Source organism: Telopea speciosissima, chromosome 1 (genome assembly GCF_018873765.1).
Source record: "Telopea speciosissima isolate NSW1024214 ecotype Mountain lineage chromosome 1, Tspe_v1, whole genome shotgun sequence".
NCBI classification, from domain to species: Eukaryota; Viridiplantae; Streptophyta; class Magnoliopsida; order Proteales; family Proteaceae; genus Telopea; species Telopea speciosissima.
Window position 1 is genome coordinate 14,843,326 of NC_057916.1, and position 24,715 is coordinate 14,868,040.

The 24,715-nt window shown below is 37.7% G+C and overlaps 1 protein-coding gene and 3 non-coding genes across 4 annotated transcripts; all 4 read left to right on the forward strand.

Annotated features, from left to right (window-relative positions):
- The first annotated feature begins 2,430 nt into the window (after positions 1–2,430).
- Positions 2,431–2,503, forward strand: TRNAK-CUU. The gene has a single exon. It is a non-coding gene; the product is annotated as a tRNA-Lys (tRNA).
- A 7-nt stretch (positions 2,504–2,510) lies between these two features.
- TRNAL-AAG lies at positions 2,511–2,591 on the forward strand. Its single transcript has one exon. It is a non-coding gene; the product is annotated as a tRNA-Leu (tRNA).
- A 283-nt stretch (positions 2,592–2,874) lies between these two features.
- TRNAL-AAG lies at positions 2,875–2,955 on the forward strand. Its single transcript has one exon. It is a non-coding gene; the product is annotated as a tRNA-Leu (tRNA).
- Positions 2,956–9,159: 6,204 nt separating this feature from the next.
- Positions 9,160–21,255, forward strand: LOC122648938 (phosphoinositide phospholipase C 6-like). The gene is made up of 9 exons (XM_043842261.1): positions 9,160–9,523; positions 10,027–10,223; positions 14,223–14,358; positions 14,446–14,697; positions 14,809–15,032; positions 15,148–15,265; positions 18,860–19,012; positions 19,094–19,180; positions 20,934–21,255. Exons 1-9 carry the CDS (start codon positions 9,209–9,211, stop codon positions 21,225–21,227), a joined length of 1,776 nt encoding a protein of 591 aa, XP_043698196.1. The 5' UTR covers positions 9,160–9,208; the 3' UTR covers positions 21,228–21,255.
- The last annotated feature ends 3,460 nt before the right edge of the window (positions 21,256–24,715 follow it).

Sequence of the window (24,715 nt, forward strand, 5' to 3'; positions counted from 1 at the left end):
CACGTACCCCTTAGAATGCACCCAATATTCCTCGTACCCCCTCTAAGCAGTTCAATATTCCGCGTACCACCCCTCAATATTCCATGTACCACCCCTGCTTTACACCCCAAATGCCACATAGGTCCAATCCGTTAAATACCACTGCTAGATGACAATTTTTTGACCGTTTTACCCTTTACTTCAATTTCTTAAATCTATAAAGACTTAAATACCCTCACTTATTTGTTGCCTTAAACTAATTGAAAATGACCAATTTAACCTTTGTTTTATTTTCATAAATGAAAAGACCTAATTGCCCTCATTTATATATTAACTTAACCTAATTTAAAAAGACTATTTTACCCCTAAATAATTTGTTCCTAAAAACCCCAAAATGCCCCCTTCTTCCCCAAATCATCATCTTCTTTTACATATCCACCACCACCATGCTTCGATTTTCCCAACCGTAAAGCTTTGTACACTTCGGTGATGAAGAGGAAAATCTCCTCCACCTCCACCTAGAGACGGTTCTCTTCGTGGAGAAAACCCTTTTCTAACCCACATAAGAAAGTTAAAGAAAGTCTGCAAATGTAGGGATGTTTAAGGTAGAAATTCAAACCCTAACCATCTCAGCAAGAAGCAGTGTCATGAGGGAAAATGAGAAGGACATGAAAACGTTACGAAGAAAGAAAGCTTAACCTGCTATGCATATAGATTTTGCTTTTTCAAAGCGAATAGTGAAGTTGATTAGCAGAAATAGAATACAGAAATCAAATAAATAAGCGAACACTGGTGCGAAAAAATCAATAAAACCGATTCTCATAGACAGCAAACTGCGCGAGAGAGAGAGAGAGAGAGAGAGAGAGAGAAATCCGTACCTAATGGTAACTGTGGATGCAAGAAATCCGACCAATTTGTTTGCTCGACGTGAATTGTCTGCCCGACGTCAAGGGTTATCGTTCTCCTCTCTCTCTTGCGTTTTCTTCTCAAGTTGTACCTGAGAGGAGTAAGAGGGTTTTGGAAGATGGACGCTTTTCAAAAATTTCGGATTTGGACTAGGGTTTGGATTGAAGGGCCTCGAAGGCATTTTTTGTTTTGATCACATAAGCAAAAGGTGAAGGAAGAAAATTCTTAGTGGTAGTGGTGGTGGAGGTGGAGGAGATTTTCCTCCCCATCACCGAAGTGTACAAAGCTTTACGGTTGGGAAAATCGAAGCATGGTGATGGTGGTGGTGGTGGGTATGTAAAAGAAGATGATGATTTGGGGAAGATGAGAGCATTTTGGGGTTTTTAGGAACAAATTATTTAGGGGCAAAATAATCTTTTCAAATTAGGTTAAGGTAATATATAAGTGAGGGCAATTAAGTCTTTTCATTTATGAAAATAAAACAAATGTTAAATTGGTCATTTTCAATTAGTTTAGGGCAACAAATAAGTGATGGTATTTAAGTCTTTTCAGATTTAAGGAATTGAAGCAAAGGGTAAAACGGTCAAAAAATTGTCATCTAACGGTGGTATTTAACGGATTGGACCTATGTGGCATTTGGGGTGTAAAGTAGGGGTGGTACCTGGAATATTGAGGGGTGATACGCAGAATATTGAACCACTTAGGGGGGTACGAGGAATATTGGGTGCATTCTAGGGGGGTACATGTACTTTACCCATGTTTTAAAGTGTGGCTCTTTGTAAAGAGAATCTCGAATCATGTATGAGAATTTGCCAATAGTTTAAACAACATCCATCAACTCTATATGGTGAGATAGCATGACCTTAGAAAGCGAAGCTGGATCAGGTTCTTGTACGAAAAGTTCTGACATACCCATATCGGTGGATCAATATGAACAGGACTAAAAATGTAACAATATATATATATATATATTCCCCCAAAGGAAACAAAGGTAAATCTGTTCGATTCGAACCAATCTCGATTAATATCGACTGACATCAATACCAATACTGACAACTGAAACCCAGACGAGAACCATTCCTGGCGTACAAGAATGGTTTCATATGAGAACCTGAACCATTTTCTTAAAAAGCCAAAGAGGCCAATGGCATGTGTCTGTAAAATGGTGAGATGGTAAGATATTTCAGTGAAAATACATAAGAGAAAGACCCTACAATATTCTAGCAAAAGTAGTCGATGCAACTTCATCATCACAATGACTTTAGGAAGTTTTCGACATTAAATTCCGAATAATTAATAAAAATATGAATTTTTTTTCAAAATCTCAAAAAATAATTGTTATAGTATGGGCAAAATAAATTCAACATTCAAAATTATACTTTCAAATCTCTAAATGAACATTTTCACAAAATCCAGTCAGAAATATAGGATATGGGGGGAGCTTATTTCATTTATAAAGGATGTCCTATACAAAAACGGATGGTTCATTCCTAATTTCTGATTAGATCTTGTAGATATATAATTTATTACTTTTGAAATCAATAAGCCCGTCTAGCTCAGTTGGTAGAGCGCAAGGCTCTTAACCTTGTGGTCGTGGGTTCGAGCCCCACGGTGGGCGTTCTTATGTTGAGATGGCCGAGTTGGTCTAAGGCGCCAGATTAAGGTTCTGGTCCGAAAGGGCGTGGGTTCAAATCCCACTCTCAACATTAATTATATTTTGTTTTTTTTTTAATTAATTTTGTTGCTTATATTTACAATACCCCTAAAATCTTAATAATTCTCGCATTGTTAAGATGGCGAGATTGATTAGCAACCATAGTTCCAAATTTCACTAAAGTATTTTGGTTAATTTCAACAAAAATTGGGATGAAATGTTAATTGACTTATAAGGAGTACTAGATTTCGGCCAAATTTCGAACGTTGCTCATATATGTATATATTAGTAAGATTTCAAGAAAATTTGATTAATTTCCTAAAATTTTAATTTATGTTGAGATGGCCGAGTTGGTCTAAGGCGCCAGATTAAGGTTCTGGTCTGAAAGGGCGTGGGTTCAAATCCCACTCTCAACATTGAATTTTGTTTTTTACTTTTTTATATTTAGAATATATCTATTTCTACAAACAATTTATTTTTGGGGGAATTTCTTAGATCTACTAGATTAAAAAAGAATTACAAGATAAGTATATTTTAAATTTATTTTACATTTACAAATTTGGATTTTGAAAACATTTACCTAATCCTCAGATTAATTAGTGTTCGTCCCGCCCAACAAGAAAATATAATTAAACTTACTAAAATACCCTTTGACATCACCTTTTTCCTAAAAAAAGGGCTAATGATAATTAATGCTTAAAAATTTAACCGTTTGCACAACTCTCATTGAGTTCCCGGCTGGCAAAGTGGAAGATGCTTCATTGTATCTCATTATCCCTCTTCCACTGGTTAATCACCTTCATGAGTCCTTTGACTCCCTGTTTTAATCCTCTAGTGGTTATCACAGGCAGACCCAGTGAGTATTTGCTCTTTCTCTGCCCCTAGTGTAGTTGTTTCCCCCCCCCCCCCCTTCCGTGTAGAGGTTTGCTTGCTTAGAGGGGGAAATTCCGGCATCAACAGGATAACGGCATCCAGAAAACTCCATTAATGGCAGCATAACTAGTCAAATATCAATAGTTTGACAATGAAGCACTCTTGACAGCGCCTCCCTCTCTTTGTATTTTGCAACACGAGTCTGTTCCCTCTCTCTCTCTCCTCCCCCACTCTGCTTCCCCCGCTCTCTTCTGTTGTACAATTTCATCAACAGTAGCTTTTGATTTCTTACATAGCTATTATTATTATTTTTTTTTTTTGGGAAATCCCTTTGATTAAGCTGGGATTTTAGTCAATGTCGCTAAGGCAACAAGCCTTTCTGGAAGAAGAGTTGATTTCCACGATATTAGAATCCCTTGAAAATAGAAATTTTGGTGATCTCAAGATCTGACCTGGAACCAGCATTCCCCTAGGTTGTCCGTCCAAGTGTAAATCCTAAGTTTCTTGGTTCAAATGTGTCTTTTCTTCATGTATTTCATTTTAATCTGCCGAATTGGTTTTTGATAGAATTCTCGAGTGTGATCATGCTTCGTAGAATATAATGAGTCGGAGTGGGATTGTTCACCTGACTCGCAGTTTAAGGTGGAATTCTTTCCGTTGCAAATACAGAGCTCTGCAAGTGAAACCGCATGGTAGCTGGACAGAACGCTTGTACGCCACCTGGCACCGAGTACATCATGCGTATCCCATAACCACCATGACCAGACATCGCAAGGGTGCATGGTTATAGGTGCTGATATACCTCTCGCACTCAAACTTTGGTGAGGTTTATCACAGGGAAGGCCTCGAATGGGAGCAATGGGGAGGGGAAGCCCGAGACAGAGAAGAAGTGGAAAAAAAGAAAGCTAAAACAAGGGTAGACAAAGACACGGAGAGAGAGAGAAGAGGGAGAGCCAATACTTACTGGTTTTTCTGTGATAACCGGTAAAGAAACAAAATGATGTTAGAGGGTATTTTAGGAAGTTTAGTTATATTTTTTTGTTAAACGGGAAAAGAACTAATTAATTTGGGGATTAGGTAAATCTTTTCAAAATTTAAATTTGTAGATGTAAAACAAATTTAAATTATACTTATCTTGTAATTTTTTTTTTTAATCTCGTAGATCTAAGAAATTTCCCCTTTATTTTTTCAATAAAATTTGTACAAGCATTTAGAACCTTAGTATATTACTGAACATGCTGACATTTTCATACCCCCAAAATCCTAATTAATAATGCTCGCATTGTTAAGATGGGGAGGTAGAAGGTAGTAGCAACAATGCTTCTAAAATTTACTGAATATTTTGGTTAATTTCAACAAAAATCAGGATGAAACGTTAATTGACTTATAAAAATTACCAGATTTCGGCCAAATCTAGAACATCGCCCCTATATATAAGCAAGGTTTCAAGAAATTGCAACTCATTTCGTAGAAATTTTGATTCATTTTATCAAAATTTCAAAAATTTCACCCTTCCTTTTCGCTTGAGAGCTCCAGAACTACAAGAAAACCTCAATGTTTTGACTAAAATTCTTTACTTATTGGAATGAAATATTAGTTGACTTATAAAGAATACCAAATTTCGGCCAAATTTCAAACAACGCCCATATATTTATGCAAGATTTCAATAAAAATTGTGACTCATTTCATAGAAAATTTGATTCATTTTATCAAAATTAAAAAATTTCCACCCTCCTTTTTGCTTGAGGGCTCCAGAACTACTAGAAAACCTCAATGTTTTGATAAAATTCTATATGTTGCAGCTGATTAAGGCTTTTTTTGTTTCGACATAGATTTTACATGTTGACAAATTTTCCATTATTTATTTTCAAGAGAAAAAATATGATGTAAAAAATTATTATAAGATTTTTTAATATTTGTTTACATGGTAAAATCAGGGGGAGATTTTCATGCACAATCGATGGGAGGGGTGGAGATTGCAAAAAATAACTACATAAGATATCATTATAAATATTATTCAAATTTCTTGCGATGAAAATAAGAATGAGAGTAAAATTAAGATTATAGGGAAGTTGCAAAGTTAAAAGCATTGTTACAACCTATTATACCACCAACAATTAATTCACACTCTCCAAGATAAGAGGGGCATCACCCTCGTCATAGGATTATTATAGATCTTTAAAAAAAAAAAAAGATTATTGGGAAGTTACAAAGTTATGTTTAAAGTTGGATTCTATCAATGTGAGGTTCTGAAAGGGATGATCTTTTCCATGAGTTATCTTAGGGTGATGTGCCGTAATTGAAGGATATGGTTTGTTGGCAAGTTGGTAATGGGTGTAAGATTTGAATTTGGTGAGATCCATGGATTTCGTTGTTAGAGAATTTAAAATTCCAATTTCTATGTGGCCAAATCCTTTGTTTAATAATGTTAATGAGATAATTGTGAATGGGCCATGGAATATGAATGTTCTCCAATATGTTTTTCCTATTGATGTAGTAAATGTCATATGTCATATTCCTCTTAGCACTCATAATCTTTGTGATGCTTGGATCTGTCCCTTTAGTAAGTTGGGTAATTTAAATACTAATATTGCAGTTCGATTGTTATTGCATCAGTCTTTAAGTAGTGATTGCCTTGTTAGAAGTAGGAGGTTTTTGGAATTTTGTTTGGCATTTGAATATTTACCTTAATTTTCACATGTTTTTGTGGAAAGTTCTTGTTGATGCTATTTCTACCTAAGTGTCCACTTCATACTTTGTTTTTATCAATTGATCTTTGTTACAGTCTATGTAATAAGGAAGTCACAAGTATTTGACATTTTTTTTTTGTCCTGTGAGGTTTCCAAGAGAATCTTTGCAGCAGGACCATTGGGATAGAGGACGGAATTCTTTTCATCGCCTTCAATCTTTGATTTGGTTGATTCGCTTATAGTTGATCCTATAAATTTGATCCTTACCCCCCCCCCCCCCAAAAAAAATAAAAAATAAAAAAAAATCCTATAAATTTGATAAATATAAAAACAATGTGTTGTTTCTACCGTAGCATTGCCTTCTATTTCATATGGCTGCTTCGAAATGCTGTTCTTTTTAGGAATGAAAAGCCTAACCTTGTTCGCATTGTTCAACTAATTTATAAGTGAACCCATGAGTTAAATGTTTTCTCCCTTCCTAAAGAAAGCATAGTTCCCCAAGTTTCTGATGTCCTTTTATCCTTAGAAGATTACCAAAGATCGTCTGAAGGGATAGAGTCCTTGTCTATTTGTGATGGTAACTTTGAGCCAGGTTCAGGTATGGTCGGATGGTCTTCCGTCCTAATTCTTGATTCTCAATTTTGTATGGTTACAATGAATAATGGCTTTGTAGAGCCACCCCAAGAATCAGGGCTTCATGGAATGCTTCAAGGGTTACAATGAGCTAAGGAGCATGGGTGGACATCGTTAACAGCATGGATGGACTGTGAGCAGGTAGTAACGTGGCTTATCCAGGGAACAACACCAAGGTGGCCTTGGGAGTTGTTCAATCTTCTTCTAGATATTTCTTATTCAATGAGATCCGTTCAGTATGTGAATACTGTAAAGAAAAACAAGGATATTATATCCATTGCTCATAAATGGGCATATAATTGTGGTTGTAGACAATATATGTAAGTTTCTATTTTAATCGTATATTATGTTTTTATAAAAAAAATCATTTTAGTTACAAACCGATTTTTCAATTATTTAATTGCATTTGATAAGACCTATGTCTTGTATGCGTGAGACAACCTAGCCACTTTCCACTCCTTAGTTGTCTAGTCTTTGTAATTCGAACACCTTGTGTTGCTCACGTTTGAATAAATAAATTCATTTTCTACTTTAAAAAAAAAAGATTAGACCTAATACATGGGAGTCATATCTTTACTTTTTATTTTATGTAAATTCGATAATGGCGTAACCACATGGTCTTTTATGCATTTGACAATATAAAATTTCTAATTCAACCACTCTAATGATTTATTGGTTTCAAGTAAATAGTTGACCACATTGTTGGGGGAGGGCGATATTTTAGACGGCTCAAATCTACCACATGAAAAATTAGATAAAGAACCAAATTTTGTAGGCAAGTAGAACTCAAGGCCCTTTGTTGATAGTTGAGTTTTAGTTTAAGCAAAATTTGTCAAGTGATAAAATAAATGAAAAAATAAAATTTTCAAATCACATTGCTCTTGCTCCTAAACAGAAGAGCATGTGAAATTATCATACCACCATCCTGCAAAATAAAAAAAAAATCTCATCCATACTGTCCCTATACGTGTTCTCATTGGCCCCAGGTTGATGCAAGGACCACATGATCAAGGACCTATATCTCCCGAGATTTGTTGATCGGTACGATTGGGCAGTTCCTCTCATAGGAGGCTGAAATGACTATTCCACCCCCTGATTGAACACACTGCCTAAGTGCGATCCATCCCCCTTTTATTAGAGGCACTAGGGAACCATACCGAATAGAAGAACCACAGGTGATAAAAATTCCGTGAGACCAAGCATCAATCTCTTAACCTAAAATAATATATGTAAAAGAATTGGATTATAAAGATCGTTCATAAGAACAATTATAGGATATTTAAAGAAGTCGGTCGTGTAAAAGACATTTTAGATGGTTCGCATTCTTGATTCTTCCACAATCACAAAGAGGGTAGTGAAAAAGACACCCAACCAACCCGCGATCAACACACGCATTATAATAATAATAATTAAAAAAACAAAGTCGGTATACGGCTCGGTCCCACTGCGATAACTGACCAAACACTACTCCCCCCCCCCCCCCCCATTCGTCTCAATCTCTTCATTCAATTAAAGAAAGCTCTTAGTTCTGATTTTTTATCTTTGCTACGTAGGAACTTTCATGTGATTGGTTATATAAATAAACAAACAAAAACGTGCCAAACGTTCCATTTTATAGGTCCCAATTCTACGGTTGAGATCCATTCGTACATTGTGCCTCACCATATCCCACTCTATGTCTCTTTCTTAGCATATCTTTACCCAGAGACCACTGGGCAGATATCCCATATTTTCTTGTCCTAACGAGCAACGACTTCTTTACCCAAAAAAAGAATCGTCATTCTTTATTGATGCAGTTAAGTTATCGTGTGCTTCAGCAAATTGATTTTTTTTTGTCAAAATCATACAAAATCTGCTTGATCGGACGATTTATCTTGCTACTGACCCACAACATTCTCAGAAGATCAGTTTCCAATCATTTGATCAACTATGTAATCTGTTTCGGTGAAACACCATAGTATTACCCTGCATGCGGGAAAACGCTACCTTATGAACGACAAATAAAGCATTATTAGTCAGATGGATATGCTAACTCAGACGAAGATAGCGACTCAGAAGGATAGAAAATTAAAGCGACACCATTATTAATTGATTGCAGAGGAGAGCCGAGAAGCTGAGAGCAAATAGTTTTTGGTGTTTTTTCGTTTCTCTTTCGTTTGGAGAAACGGAAAAACATTTAAAAACTGCTTGAATAACGAAGTGTTTTTTTGAGTATTTTTGAAAACGTAAATCAAAATTTTTGCTTCTTATGATTCTCGAACGGATCCTCCGCGATTGATCAATTTATTGAAAAGATAGGAAGTGGAAGAGTAACAGAGAGATCGAAAGCGCGAAGAGTAGAATCGAAGCGATCTGTTACATTTTTCTTATTTATTAGTTTGAAATTTGAAGCAGTAGAATCAAAGGAGTTGAATTTGTTATTTTTGAAGAGTTTTGGAAAGGAATAGAGGGATATAGAGATCATTAGAGGAAAATGGGGACTTATAAGATGTTTTTCTGCTTTACGAGGAAGTTCACGATCGGCGAGTCTCAGCTTCCGGCTGACGTGAAAGACGCCTTCAATAGTTACACCGAACGGGGGAATTTCATGACAGCCGAGCTGCTACGTCGTTTCTTGGTTGAGGTTCAGGGCGAGGCCGATGCGACAATCGCCGATGCGGAGCATATTATTCATCAAGTTATTCAACAACGACACCATATTACTAGATACGCGAGGCATACGCTCAATATAGATGATTTCTTCGATTTCATCTTTTCTGTTGATCTCAATGCCCCCCTTAAAAATGAGGTATTGCTCTTTTTTTTTTTTTTCTTCCTTTTTTCCATTTTTTTTCTCTTTCATTGTTTTCTGGGATTGTTTGTTTTATCTCATTCCTCACTTCTTATGTGAAAAGCTCTTTAGTTATTAGACCATTGTAGTCATCTCAGAATAATTCATGTCAACAATAAAATAAGATTTGGAAAAGTTTCTCTTTTAGCAGATCGATTGGTAGATCTGCTAATCTGTTTCTGACGTAATGTGGGCATTGTGAGCTCTATGGACCCTTTTTATCAACTGAGGTTTTGGTTCTTCATAAGGAAATGTTAATAATCCCACAAATGCCAGTTAGCCCATTTAATTATCCTACGCTTTTGGTTCCGGGATTTTCCTCTTCCTATTATCTTTTTTTTATTTATTTTTCCTTTCGGGTAATGTTTTAATGTGTGTTAGTAATAACTGAGAGATTTGTTTGAACTGCGTGTAGTATGGAGCATTGTTGTTTTACTCTTGATGAAAATCTATCATTTCAGGTTCATCAAGATATGACTGCTCCATTGTCCCATTATTTCATATATACAGGCCACAATTCTTATCTGACTGGAAACCAACTTAGTAGTGATTGCAGCGACGTCCCAATCATAGCGGCACTGAAGAGAGGTGTGAGAGTGATTGAGCTGGATATATGGCCAAATTCTTCAAAAGATGATGTGCATGTTCTTCATGGAAGGTATTGAATTATGTCCAAAGGAATCTAAATAGAAAAAGAACAATGGTTCTCTTCTAAATTTGTTCCTTTTGTGTGGTTCTGGAATTATTTCCTCATAAGTTTATGCTTTACATATAGAAGCCCAAGAAAGAGGGTGGACCTTGGTGCAACGGTTAGGTTGCTCCACAGGTTCGAGTCTCTGGAAACAGTCTCTCTGTAAAGCAGGGGTAAGGCTGCGTACATTATGACCCTCCCCAGACCCAGTAGTGGCGGGAGCCTCGTGCACTGGGTACGCCCATATAGAAGCCCAAGAAACTTCCTTCTCCTTTGCTGTCATGGCTTTCCACAAAGTGGGGTCAGCATGATTACTAAAGCCCTACTGTTTCTTTTTATCTAAAGGAGCCAAATACTTGCAGCAGGCATGAGCTGAAACTCCTTAACTCTTCTTTGCGAAACTCTGACCCTTCCAGTTCCAAAGAAGAGCTTAGAGAGACCTATCATGATCTAACATCTATTTCTTCTAATAAGGTTGTCCAAACTTAAAAAGTCAATGAGCAATGTTTCAGAAGATAAACATCTTCTACAGTCCTAAATAAACCCCTTGAAATAAATTGTTTAATGGTAGAATACTATCTTTAACTGCTGTCCCAAGAAAAACTGGATTTTGGTGGAAAAACATTTCATCCAAATGGATTCTGATAGGCACTAGGAAACCCTAGGCATTCTTAAGCACTGAACATTGACTTGACTGAGAAAACTATTGGATAGTCCCAAAGTGTCCTTCCTAGCATGGGTGATTCTGCCTTCCAGATTTTCAGCAACTGAATCATCTGATTTAATCTCCCAATCGTTACAATTATGACAAAGCAAAGGGAGCCAGGTCCTATGTAGCGCATCTTCCTGAACATATTAAACAACAGGCGCTTCTTTGTTTAGGGGTATCTCAAAGATTTGAGGAAAGCAAATTCCAGAGGTATATCAAGACATCACTTGTTCTTCCAGAATTGCATTTTGCCTTGATCTCCCACCTCCACTACACTAACTTGTTTCAAGGCATTGTTAGCTGCTATGGTGCCTTTCTATAAACTAGTAATAAATGACTCCTGACGTCTCATGTTTCCGAAACATTAAAGCTTCCACACTTCGTTTCCATGACAATTCTCCAGATTATTGGGCTCTGTACAAAATGCCATGATTGTTTTGACAAGAGGATAGTATTAAGAGTGATATCTCTGTGTAAACCAATCCCTCCTTTCTCCTTAGCAGTGCGGAATTCTTCCAAAGATGGAACCTTTGATTCCCTTTCTAAATTGCAATCAAGAGAGAAAGGACATGGATAGGTATGTTGGCTAGTGTTGCTTTGATCAAAGTTATCTTGTCCCCTTTTGGACGGGTACCGTCTTTTCCATGCTGTTATCTTCTTTTTTATTCTCTTGATGATCAAGCCCAATATGCATTTCTTTTGTTGTGTTGCTTTAAAGAAACTCTGAAATACACTCATAAATGATAGGGAAAAGAGAGCCTCCCTTACGTTGGTGTCTCTTGGCTAGTAGGGCATCCCCACCTCAAGTAGAAGGCTATAATAGAAATTAACTTTGGCTAGGAAACCACTTCAACCGCCACCTCCAATCACAACTCAAATATCTGAGTTGACTGTGCGATGGCTCACAGATTGCTTAGTGTTGAACTATCCAGCCCAAAAGCTTAAGCTATTAAGTGGAGAAGCCCAAGTGGTATATGAAGTTGGCCTAGGGCCCACAGTCAATGTGCGATGTTGGTGCCTCATCATCTAGAGTGTGAAAACATTGAGCAATAGGATGTTTAGATGGAAAGCAGACTTTGTGTTTGTGTCCCTGTATGGGAACGAGAATTTGGTGTTGGGTTGTGCAAGGGAAGAAGGGGTGGGTCTTCATAGTCATCAATTGGAGGTTCAGAATGGTGGAGAGGAGCTGGTTGGGTAAGGGAGGATGGAGAGGAAAGAGCGGGTAAGGTGGCAGAAGGAGGGGGTGGTGTGGTTTTCTAGTGTAAACCCAAAGAGGTGGAGAGGATGGGGCCAGTTGTGGTGGAGGATAAGATGGGGCAGGCTGTGGTAAAGTGGAGGGTGGGGCTGATGGTGGACAACAGATAGATGGAACACTGTAGCAAAAGGAAAGAGGGTTTCATTGTACACAACATGATGACTTCAAAAAAATCTGCCCAGTTTAAGGGTTGAAACAATTATACACTTTGTGTTGAGAGCCATACCAAGGAATTCACAGGTTGAGATCGGTTTTCCAACTTCTTGTGATTATGGGGTCGTAGAAATGGGTACCCATGACCCCCAAAAGCCCTTAAAGCAGTATAATCAGGTTTTCTTTTAAAATTTTTTACATAGGGAGTGACATTGCCTGGAACTTTGGTGGGAAGGCAGTTGGTTGCATACATTTTATCATCCATAGAATGAATGTGAGGCAAAGGTTCTTGATTTTGGGAACTTAAAAGCCTTCAAACAGTTATACTCCATTAACAGTTATATGGATCGGTATTCAGAAAGCTGCTGCTTTCCACCTCCGCTTGGAAGAAATTTGGTGCTCATGTCGAGATATTCTCTCTTTTGTCCCTCAGCCTACCTAACAACCATGGCCGCTCATTTTGATCCCCCTAATTTTAAACATTTTGGACTCTGGTCAAATCTGTAATTTTGTGCATATGCCCAGGAATAGCTCTATTTTTTGTGGGCTAGCTAGGTAATTAGGTCTTCTATGCTACAATCTGAAGGTGTCCTACCCCCCACTGGGGTTAAAACAATTGTGAATTTTTGTTGATATTAATATTAGTAGTTTTGTTTTCATCAAAATTTTTTTTTTTCTTTTTCTTAGAGCCTCTATGACTAAGATGAAGAGGAAGGGGGACAATGGATAATTTTGCGTAGGCCCCTTCAGCTCTTGAAAAACTTTCCAGAACTCCATCAGCAAGGATAGAAAAACCAGCTGATGAGTAACGTATCTGCATTTTTCTTTCCTTCACTTGGGCCCTAATTCTCATACTCCTCATCATACACTGGAGGAAGTGCCAATTGACATGATTGTAAGCCTTCTATTATTAATGTACATATAACTCCAGGAATCCCCTCTTCTTGGCCTATACTCTCTGAGTTCATTTGTAATAAGAAAATCATCAGCTCCTTGGCAAGGAGACCTCCCTCCCCCCCAACACAACCCTCTGCTATGAATAAATGCTTCCAGGAGGGTCATGTACTATCATTGAAGCTGATAAATGATAGTCCTTCCATTTTCATCTATCTTCGGGATTGGAGAGATGATCATGATCATGCTCCAGAAGTCAGAGTACTCATCTTTGAAGAACTCTTTAAAGACATTCACCAGACCTTTACAATGTCTGCAACTTTGAATCACACGTGGCCCATTTTACAGAGGCAGAGTATACTCTTCAACATGGTGCTGTATTTTTATATTTTCATAATATCAAGCAACATAATCATCATATGATTGATCAGAAGAATATTTGTGTATGTAGCCCACACACTGCCTTGTGGTTAAGTTTTGTCATCTGAAGTCCTAAACATGGCTTGTTTTAGCTGGTTTATCTGTTAGCAGACCTGAATTAGAGAATAATTACAAGTACATGGACAGAATTGTCCCTAACACATAACCGACTCTATAATAGAGTCAATTCAAAGCATAAAATATAGATAATGACTAGAATAACTCCACGGTATTCTGTCCCATATATTCTAACATTGTCAATCAAATACTGTTAAGAATTGGACTCTGCAATCACCGCAGTTTCTTCCTGAATATTTTTGCCATTATTTCTGGATAAAAGGAAAGTTTGTAAAAGTGTTGAGAATAATCCCATCGGCACTGAGCCTCTGAAGGGCACCCCATAATTTACTTGGTAATGTATGAAGCATTGGTTTTTGTGGTGATTGCAAAAGTATACAGAAGCTTCTGTTGGTTGTTTTTTTTCAAGTCTGTTCCTTAGTTTTGTTGAGCAGTCTGGATTACTCATTAACTGCAGGACCCTGACTACTCCTGTGTCACTCATCCAATGCTTGAGCTCCATTAAAGAGCATGCCTTTTCTACATCACCATACCCTGTCATTATTACACTTGAAGACCACCTTACTCCAGATCTTCAGGCTAAAGTAGCTGAGGTGAGGGTTCATTTTTCTTTGTGAGTTTTAATTAAATCCTTGCATTTGAACAGCTTTCTCTTGACTGCAAATTTATTTGTCGTCTAGATGGTCACCCAGACATTTGGTGAAATGCTGTTCTTCCCTGAGTCAGAGTGTTTGGTGGGATTCCCCTCACCTGAAACACTAAAACATCGGATTATTCTTTCAACCAAGCCACCAAAAGAATACCTCGATTCTAAGGGTTTCCAGGACAGAGGTAGCAACTTACAAGATGTAAAAGATTTGCCAGATGAAGAAGACTCAGTGGGAAAAAAAGGCTCAGACCCGATGGCTGAATCTGAATCTGCTGATGATAAGGTGTGCAGGCACAGAAAATCTATCTTACATTACTTTTTACTTTATTTTCATGTAATAACTGCTGACACTTTTGGCCGTCATTCTCCGAATTTTGCACTTATTGACTAGCAGAGTGACTGTAATTCTCAAGATGATGAAGGTACGGATGACAGTTATCGTTATTCACGCCAGTTTGGAGTACCTCAATACAAGCATCTAATTACCATTCCTGCTGGGAAACCTAAGGGGGGCTTGAAACTGGCACTAAAAGTGGATCCTGATAAAGTTAGACGTCTTAGTTTGAGTGAACAAGCACTTGAAAAGGCTACACTATCTCATGGGACTGAGATTGTAAGGTATTTCTTATACTTCTTGTGTGGCTTCTTACTTGCCAAAAGTTATGATTCTTTTGTGCAATTTTATGTTTCTCCAACTCAATTTGTTCATAATGCTTGGCATTTATATTTATAGGTTCACTCAAGAAAATATTCTGAGGGTATACCCAAAGGGTACACGTGTTACCTCATCAAATTACAAGCCACTAATAGGATGGATGCATGGAGCTCAAATGGTCGCATTTAATATGCAGGTTAGAATCTAATTCTAGTATCCAAATTGAAACATATGCTTTTCATTGCGTTTTCATTTAGTTCAGGTTTGATGCTAACTGTACTTTATTTCGTCCAAATATGGATAAGTTATGCTGCATTTCATTGGAAATGGAGTTGAAAACTGGTCTCATGAGTTCCAATTTGCAGTTAGTGTTTCTAGTTGAATTTAAGTTGAAAATTACGAATTCATCTGTTAAAAGATCGTTTTTTTGTGGCTATTGAGTTGTTGAGATTGAAACTAGATAGATATGATGTTAATTATTCTATGATTATGGGAACTGATGGTACTGAAAAGTTCATTGGGGCTTCTTGATGTCCAAGCTTGTATTAGGAACTTTGGCATTTTAAAGATCTAATTTGTTAATTTTCTTTTAGAAGCTTACTCTTTTCTTTTTTCTACTGTGTTTCATATCGAAATAAAGCCAATGCTCCTCTCCCTACAACGGACATGTGGGGAGAGATCATAGAGGCTATGAAGGCGTACTGGAGGTTATGGTTTTGGGGAGAGGAATGAGGAGGGAATCTCAGTGTTAGATTTTGTTGTGGCTTCTGATTTATCCATTGTGAACACTTTGAAAAGCCTGACCACTCAACATAGATTGGTGGTCATGGATATGTGCCTCATTACACAGAATCGTAAGATAGGGGAGCCGACTTACCCTAAGATAATGTGGTGGAGCTTAAAAAGAGACTCCTTGAATTCATTTACTAACAAAGTTGTCAAACAAGGAAAATGGGACTTTGAGGGAGACATTAATACGATGAGGATTGAAATGACAACTTGTATTAAGAAGGTTTCTAAAGAGGTCCTAGGTGAATCAAAAGGAAACAGTGATGCCCCTAGGGAGACTTGGTTGTGGGATGATGAGGTTCAAGCAACCATTAAGTCTAAGAAAGCTAATTATAAGACATGGCAAAGAACTAAGGAGGTAGAGGATCAAAACAAGGTATAAAAAGGTATAAATTTGCCAGAAATGAAGTTAAAAAGATTGTGAGAAAAACAAGGGCGAAGAAATATGAAGTTCTTTATAACAATCTGAACACAAAGGGGAAAAAGCTATCTATAAGATAACTAGAATGAGAAAGAAGAGTAGAGATTTCGACCATGTTAGATGTATTAAAAATGAAGATGGTAAAATACTAATAAGAAATGAGGACATTAAGGAGAGATGGAAAGAGTATTTCCTTAGCCTACTGAATGAAAAACATTCCAAGTAATAGTGCCCCAGAAGACTGCATGACTCATCGTGACACCAAATGTCGTAGATATATACGCAAAATTAGGATGTCTGAATTAAAAGACGCTTTAAGAAAGATGAAAGTAGGCAAGGCACCAGGCCCAGATGGGGTCCCAATAGAAGTGTAGAAGAGCGTATGAATCTATGGTTTATCTTGGCTAATTAAGTTGTTTAATAAATTAAGAGCACAAGGAAAATGCCAGATGTATGGAGGAGAAGCATTGTGATCCCGGCTTACAAAAAGAAATGTGATATTTAGAGCTGCATTAACTGTAGAGGCATAAAACTAATGAGTCATATTATGAAGTTATGGGAGAGAGTTATTGAAACCCACTTGAGAAAAGAAACTACTATTTCGGAGAACCAATTTGGTTTTATACCAGGAAAATCCACGAAGAAAGTTTTTTTCTCACTTAGGAGGTTCATGGAAAGATTTAGAGAGAGCAAGAAGGATCTCCATATGGTTTTTATTGACCTAGAAAAAGCATACAATAGAGTTCCTAGAGAGTTAATCTGGCATATACTAAAGAAGAGATGGGTTTCAAGTAAATACATGGACATAATTACAGATATGTATGATGGTGTAGTCACTAGCATAAGAACTGTGGGGGGTCAATGTAGTGAATTCCCAATTACAATTGGGTTACATTAAGGATCAGTCTTAAGCCCTTATTTGTTTGCGTTTTTCATGGATGATTTAATCAAAGACATTCAAGATGAGGTTCCTAAGTTTATGCTTTTTGTTGATGATATTGTTTTGGTGGATAAGACAAAAGCATGGATTAATGCCCAAGTTGGAGTTATGGGGATCAACCTTGGAATCAAAAGGTTTTAAGATAAGTAGAACAAAGACAGAGTATATGGTGTATAACTTTAGTCACACTACAATGGTTAATGAGGTGGTGAAAATTGATGAGGGGGAGAGATTCCACAAAGTGATTATTTTAGGTATTTGGGCTCACTCATAAATAAAGAAAGTGATATAGAGGATGATGTTGCTCATAGAATTAAAATAGGATGGATGAAATGGAGGGAAGCGTTCGGAGTGTTGTGTAATCGGCGTATTCCTTTAAAGCGTAAAGGAAAATTTTATAGGACTGCCATATGACCGATTATGATGTATGGTACGGAATGTTGGGCAGTTAAAAATTGTTAAATAGATAAACTAAGTGTAGTGGAGATGAGGATGTTGAGATGGATGTGTGACAAAATTAGGAAGGATAAAGTAAGGAATGACCATATTAGAGCTGATTTGGGAGTAGCTCCGATACATGATAAGCTACGAGAAAATTGTTTGAGGTGGAATGACCATGTGCAACGGAGTCCTTGGGATGCTCCAGTACGGAGGAGTGATTTGATTCAGATTGAAGGAACTAAAAGAGCCAGGGGAGGCCTAATAACCATAGGAGAAGTGGTGAGGAAAGAGATGCATAGGTTAGACCTTGTATCATGTGTAACTTCGAATAGAGCTGACTGGAGAGCAAGGATCCATGTAGCTGACCCCAATTAGTTGGGATCAGGCTATGTTGTTGTTGTTGTTGTTGTTTCTGTTTCCAGGTAACAACAACACAGCCTTATCGGCTTATCCCAACATAAAAAGAAAATCTATATTATATTTTGGGTATTTTTTTTCCTAAATTAGATTTTACTCGAAAATTTTCCTTTTACGAGGTTTTACCTGGAAAGAAATGGAGCTCATAAGACATTAATGATTAAGCTGGTAAATCTTGTACGGGTTTGTTATTTTTTCAAGGCATTGATGGAAACTACAATTCAAGGCTGGCCATGGATGATTTATTTGAGGTTTTACTCTTAAACTGAACCAAACATGTTACAAGTCTCCCACAGTAATAAGTCAAAAGGTCTTTTGGTGGCCCACCTTGGTAAGCATACGGGTCACTTTGTTTTCTGTTTCCACATGTGGAAAAGTGATTTGGTAATTCTCACTGTTATAGATAGGATGCTTGGATTGGGCATGCGTCAAATTTCAGAGCCAAAAACCCAATTAGTTACAACTCCGATGTACATAATAATACTATTAGTTGTCATTGTTGGTGCTTTGATCAATTGTTGAACCACCCAAAACGTTATTCCTTCACCTATGTGCTGTTCTAGCTAGCTGTGGTTGCCTATGGTTTATACCACTCTGCATGATGACATGCCATCTTTTGAACCAGTCTGTACTCTCTCTCTCTCTCTCAATTCCATGGTGTAATTCTGCTTTCGCAAAAGAGATTTTCCTTTCATTGAAGTTAATTGTGCTACACTTCTATTTTATTTTTATCTTTTATGATTATGTGCCAAGGCCAACATATGAGGTTTCCTGTGACACAGGGACATGGAAAATCACTCTGGTTGATGCATGGTATGTTCAGATCCAATGGAGGGTGTGGTTATGTTAAAAAACCTGATTTTCTGACAAGATTTGACCCTCATATTGACATATTTGATCCTAAAGCAACACTGCCAGTCAAGAAAACTTTGAAGGTGAGTTAATTGTTTTGTGGTACTATTAATTTCACTCGTTGAATAGTCTATGGTTGGAGGATCTCTAATATCACTGAACAGGTTAGAGTCTACCTGGGGGATGGATGGCGTTTGGATTTCAGTCGTACACATTTCGATGCATACTCCCCTCCAGACTTCTACACAAGGGTAAGGGCTATTAATTTCAAAACAAACTGTATATTATAATTATTTCTCTGGTTAGTACCAGGATTGTTTCGTTTTGTTTAATTGGATATTATAAACAATAGCATAACTTAATGTTTTTTTTTTTTGTGGGTGAATAGCATAACTTAATGTTAGTCTCTGAATAGATTGGTAAGGCCCCACAGTAAGGTAGTAGAATGATTTGTTGTCTGCTCCTAAAGAGTTGTAATAGAGTCAAGATACTGCTCAAGTTCATATTCCAAATAAATAACCTTCGACCATTTTTTTTTTGGGGGGGGGGGGGGGTTAAGCAAGCCATGGCTGACCTCAAACCTGGCAGGCTGGGAGAAAGTCAACTCATCGACAGTCTAAAGTCTTCATTGTAATTAGGGACCAGAAAGGGGAGTAGGGGACTAGAGTAGTTGATTGTAATTGTATATTAATAAACACAATGCAGAGTGAATATTTAGCTGGATGTGGTTCCTTCTCTTGGGGACTCTGGTCAGCCAATTCTATAGCCTGAGGAGTTGGTTTGGAGGGGAGTGTGAATAGCCAATTATTTTAATTTTAGACTTTACCCTTGTAGATATTTTCTTTGTGCTTTGGTTAATGTAGTAGTAGTAGTTGTTGTTGTTGTGTGCTATGCGCCATACATTATTTGCCGCGTAATCACTTTGCAATGAAGTGCCCCTGTTATCTATCCAAAAAATTGGAAAAAAAGGAGAAATGTAACTGGACTTGGACATCATATGCATGGATATGCCTGTATCCTGTCTGCTTACAACCCTTACTGATCTTGATATAGTTTGCGAGTAATATTGCTGTGGAGGCTTTATGACTCACCATGTATCTTGTGATGACTGATGAGAGTATTGGGATCTATTGTTGGGTGGTTTAACTATAGGAGACTAATTGGAACAAATAGAGGCAAAATGTTTTCTTTTTCTCCCCCCCCCCCCCCCTTCATTTGTTTGAATGGTCACAAAAAATTCAGAGTTTCAAAATCTCTAATATCTAATATTGATGAAGTAGTTAAAGATCTTCAATTCCTGCTGATTTTTTACACGTCTTGATTCTAATGAGCTTGTGACATTTGGCGAGTTTTTGGGCCGTTTGTGTATGGTGCTGTTTAGGCTAGACTTATGTTCACCCATAGTTTTGTTCATTGATAAATATGCTCATGAAATGGTGGTTGGATGATGAGTTTCATCTATATCTGCCTCATAATTTATGAAGTACTCAAATTTTGTGTCGATAGCCCAAACCTGCTCTAGTTCATATGTTTAGTTTCAGCCTAAATGGATTCACTAACGAGTAGATGAAACATTGGAAAATTATTGAAAAAGCAACTCAACCCAGCCTTATCCCAACTAAATGCGGTCGAAAATCATTGAAAAAGCAATGTTTGGAAAACCGTGGGACAATTGAATCTGGTTGAGATGCCAATAAAATCTTAGAAATGACAAATCTTTTGGCCACAATATTCAGCCAAGGGTCCAGAATCCAGAAAGGCCTATGATCAATTTCCATCTAACTTAAGCCCACTAGTACTCAAAGCTGGCTTTCCAATATGGGCAGAGTTTACATTGACTTGATGGGTGGAAATATGAGATGATGACATTATGGTACTTCTGGATTTCATTGACCAATGTACTGATCTTCAACAAATCATAGGTTTTATTTTCAGCAAGTTTTTGTAGAGTTTGAATATAACCAATGAGAATCGTACAAACCAACTGAACTCTATGTTTGGCAGGTCGGCATTGCAGGAGTTCCTGCAGATTCCAAGATGGAGAAAACCAAGGTAATAGATGATGAATGGAATCCTGCTTGGAAAGAAGAATTTACTTTCCCACTGACAGTTCCAGAACTGGCTTTGCTTCGAATTGAAGTATACGAGCATGACAAGCACGAGAAGGATGACTTTGCTGGACAGACATGTTTGCCTGTTTCAGAGTTGAGGACAGGGATCCGTGCAGTCCCACTATTTGACCGCAAGGGTGAGAAGTTCAAGTCTGTAAAGCTTCTTATGAGGTTTGAATTTGTTTGAGACTCGTTATTTTTCTTCCTGTTGTGTATAGTTTGGTTGTGCTTCCTATGTATTGTACTTTTCTTCGTATATATGTTTGTCTTGTGTCGTCTTGGTACTGGAATTCTTCTTGTAATTTAAGTTCTGATAGTCTGGAAGTTGATGCAAACTATAAAATGAAAATTGGAAAAAAAAAATAAAATGAGTGAGCTTTCCAATGTAAATGGTCGCAATGCGTGCATATAAATTGCATTGCAGGACTTTGTTCAACGTTACAGTCCATTCAGGGGCAGCAAATCTCAACCGTTTAACATTTTTTATTTCAATTAATTAACTGAGACCAACGGTTACCAGAATGCCTTCTCTCGTGCTACCCTCTGCAAATCTATGAAATTCAGACCCAAGTAATTTTGTTGTAGTTTATCAGATCTTCTTGCTAAACCGAGATGGCCAAATTTCTGTTTTTGTTGACTGTGAATGACCCCCTGCAATTCTGATTTTCCCTTTTCATCTTCTTCTACTATTGTTTCTTCTTCTCACGGTTTCTCCTCTTTTCCCTCTTGCAATTCTGATTTGCTCCTGGATTCTCTTTCTTCCTTTCCCCTCCCCCCCAATATCTGGGTGAATCTCTCTTTTTCAGATTCTTCTCCCTTTCAATCTCTCTTCCCCTCTTATCTTTCTTCTCCTATCTAAGTTCTCTTATCTTGTTCCCTTCCCTGTTCTTGAAACCCCAAGCCAGAACTCCAAAATAGCCGGATCGAATTTCTCAAAGGAAAACTCTCAACTCCAAACGAATGTTGTGAGATCTTCAACAAGACGAATCAAGCATCGGAATCCATCGCTAACAATCTAATTGATGTTTTTTGATGATTTCTTTTACGCCTATGCTCTCAAATCACGTTGAAATGGTAGAAGATGATTTTTCTTCGATTTTCTTCTACACTAGGGATCCAGAGATGCGCTTTCGGTCATTTAACGAGAATATATATATAATTTCAAAAGATACCTTTCAGACCAATGAGAAAGAAGCAAGAAAACACAAACCCAAAAATTCACCTCGGGGCTACTGCCCCCGAACCCCACACCTATGGCGAGGATATACCCTGATAACCAATCGAATACTGCCTCCACAACCATTTACTGATGACCACTACCACCACTGCCAAATCTTTGTTGCCAACAATGATAACACTTCTAAGAGCAGTAACAATGACTTTCGTCCATCTTCCATTTTATGATGGTCAAATTGACATTGGCTTAAGAGTGTAAAGTGTCCGTAGGTAAACCGATGAAGACGACCAGACTGAGTGACCAAAGAGACGATACATAAGTCGTGAAGCTCTCACCGTAGTAGCCGGAACCGGTGATTAAATGAAAATTCAATCGACAGTGCAGATCAATTACATATAGGATCTATGGTTCTAATCGAAGAACGTGAAAATTAGGTGGCAGCCACCCTATTTTTTTATTGGTTGAATAAATACCAAATCGGAAGTGGGAAAGTAATAAAATAATTCTTAACCTCATAAAGTTGTGAGATCATACTTAACCAATGATTGTTTTATGAGTAAAATAATGTTACCTGGTTCCGTGCGGTGTGTGGCTCATGTACATAGATAGAAGGTCGTGCAAAATGACTGCCGCTCGCCATGGAAAGACGAAAATCTCTTATGATATGGCGGTCATTTTGCACGGCTCTGTGTCAATGCAGAATTGGACACAACCTCATTTGTAAGCAACTTATGGTTTGTCTGACACCCTCACATTACATATTTTGAATAATCTTAGGACTTCTCAACATTATTAACTTTGGCGAAACTCAATAATAATATCCATGCATTTATTTGGAAAAAAATCTAATGAAAAATGAGAGGACACATGTTCTTCACTACTGTATATCTAAGCAAGGATTTGTTCGAGTATGATTTTCTTTTTAAGAGGGATAAGCACACCGCCCGTGTGTGATAAGTTAACAGGTGACACTAATGAGGGTGCGGGCAAAGGGGTCATTTCAAAAGGGGGAAGAGAGATGGACATAGTGGGCTACGCAGCTGAATATGGAATTCAATCCCAATAAGGGGGAAAAAATGTTGTCTAGTCGAGTTCCCTTACACCTAAACACAAGGGGATGCGAATTGCGAAATAACCACCTACCCCTCTTGTTGGATGCCCCTGTGTGCCTCCTCATGGTCATTTCAAAAGGGGGAAGAGAGATGGACATAGTGGGCTACGCAGCTGAATATGGAATTCAATCCCAATAAGGGGGAAAAAATGTTGTCTAGTCGAGTTCCCTTACACCTAAACACAAGGGGATGCGAATTGCGAAATAACCACCTACCCCTCTTGTTGGATGCCCCTGTGTGCCTCCTCATTAGCCTCCGCGCTGGTGTAGGGACCACACGACCGGGCTGCAAACCCTTCCCCTTAAAATAAATGAAAAAAGCTAAAACAATGTCTTTGAAAAGTGGAATCGAGATTGAATCGGCTAGTGCCAATTTGCATGCGAATCAATCAGAATCAGCAAGCAATGGCTCAAATCAGAGTAGAGTCGGCATGAATCAATCATATTCTATTGATCCGATTTCAACTTTTGAAACTATGGGCCAACATTAAAAATAAAAATATTACCAACTCTAAAATAAGTTGCAGAAGCCAACTAGTTTCTCTCCAGATCTGAATGCTCGAGTGCAATTAGCATTTTCTTACTCTATTTTTATTTTAGGGAAAAAGTATTATGCATTAAAACGAGAAAAGCTTGTAGATGTCAGAGTACAAGATTCCTTTAACTACAGAGTGGAATTTGCACTGCAAGTCAAACCCCTATGATCATTGATCAGAAAACCAATACCTCCTTTCTGAATCTCTTTCATCCTTGTTGCATAAGAGTTCAGCTTAAGCACATGTAACGGGGGAGGAAGCCAATCATCCCAAACATAAATAAGTGTTCAAGAGTCATCAGGAGAACTTCTAATTTTCGGAGCTTGAGTTTGGAGACATTCTATGTGAGCTTGTTGAGCCGCCACAATAATCTCAGATAGAGTCCATTTATTGTTGGGAAATTGTAAATCATTCTTTGCCCTCCACATGTACCGTGCAATAAAACCACAGAGACTGGAATATTCATTACTAATCCATTTTCTTTTACGGTTGAAATGATCTCATCCTTAGATCTATGCCTAAATTGTAATATCCCCTGTTGAATGCACTCGATGAGATAAAGTGTTGTTGAACCAAACCGCTTGTGCGAAAGGGCAATTCAAAAGAATGTGAGCTGGATTTTCCCCACCTTCACCACAATGTTGACGCATGAGATCAACAGGTACACTTCACTGAACTAAACCTTCCCCTATGGCCAAACCGTCTACATAGTTCTTTATCTTTGGTAATGTAGGACACCTCCATATTCTCTTCGACACCTCTTCCACACTGGTGTCGAAGTACTACTCTAAGAACTAAGGCGGGATAAAGCTAGATAAGAATCCTCTCTCATTCTTTGTTGGTTGCATTGT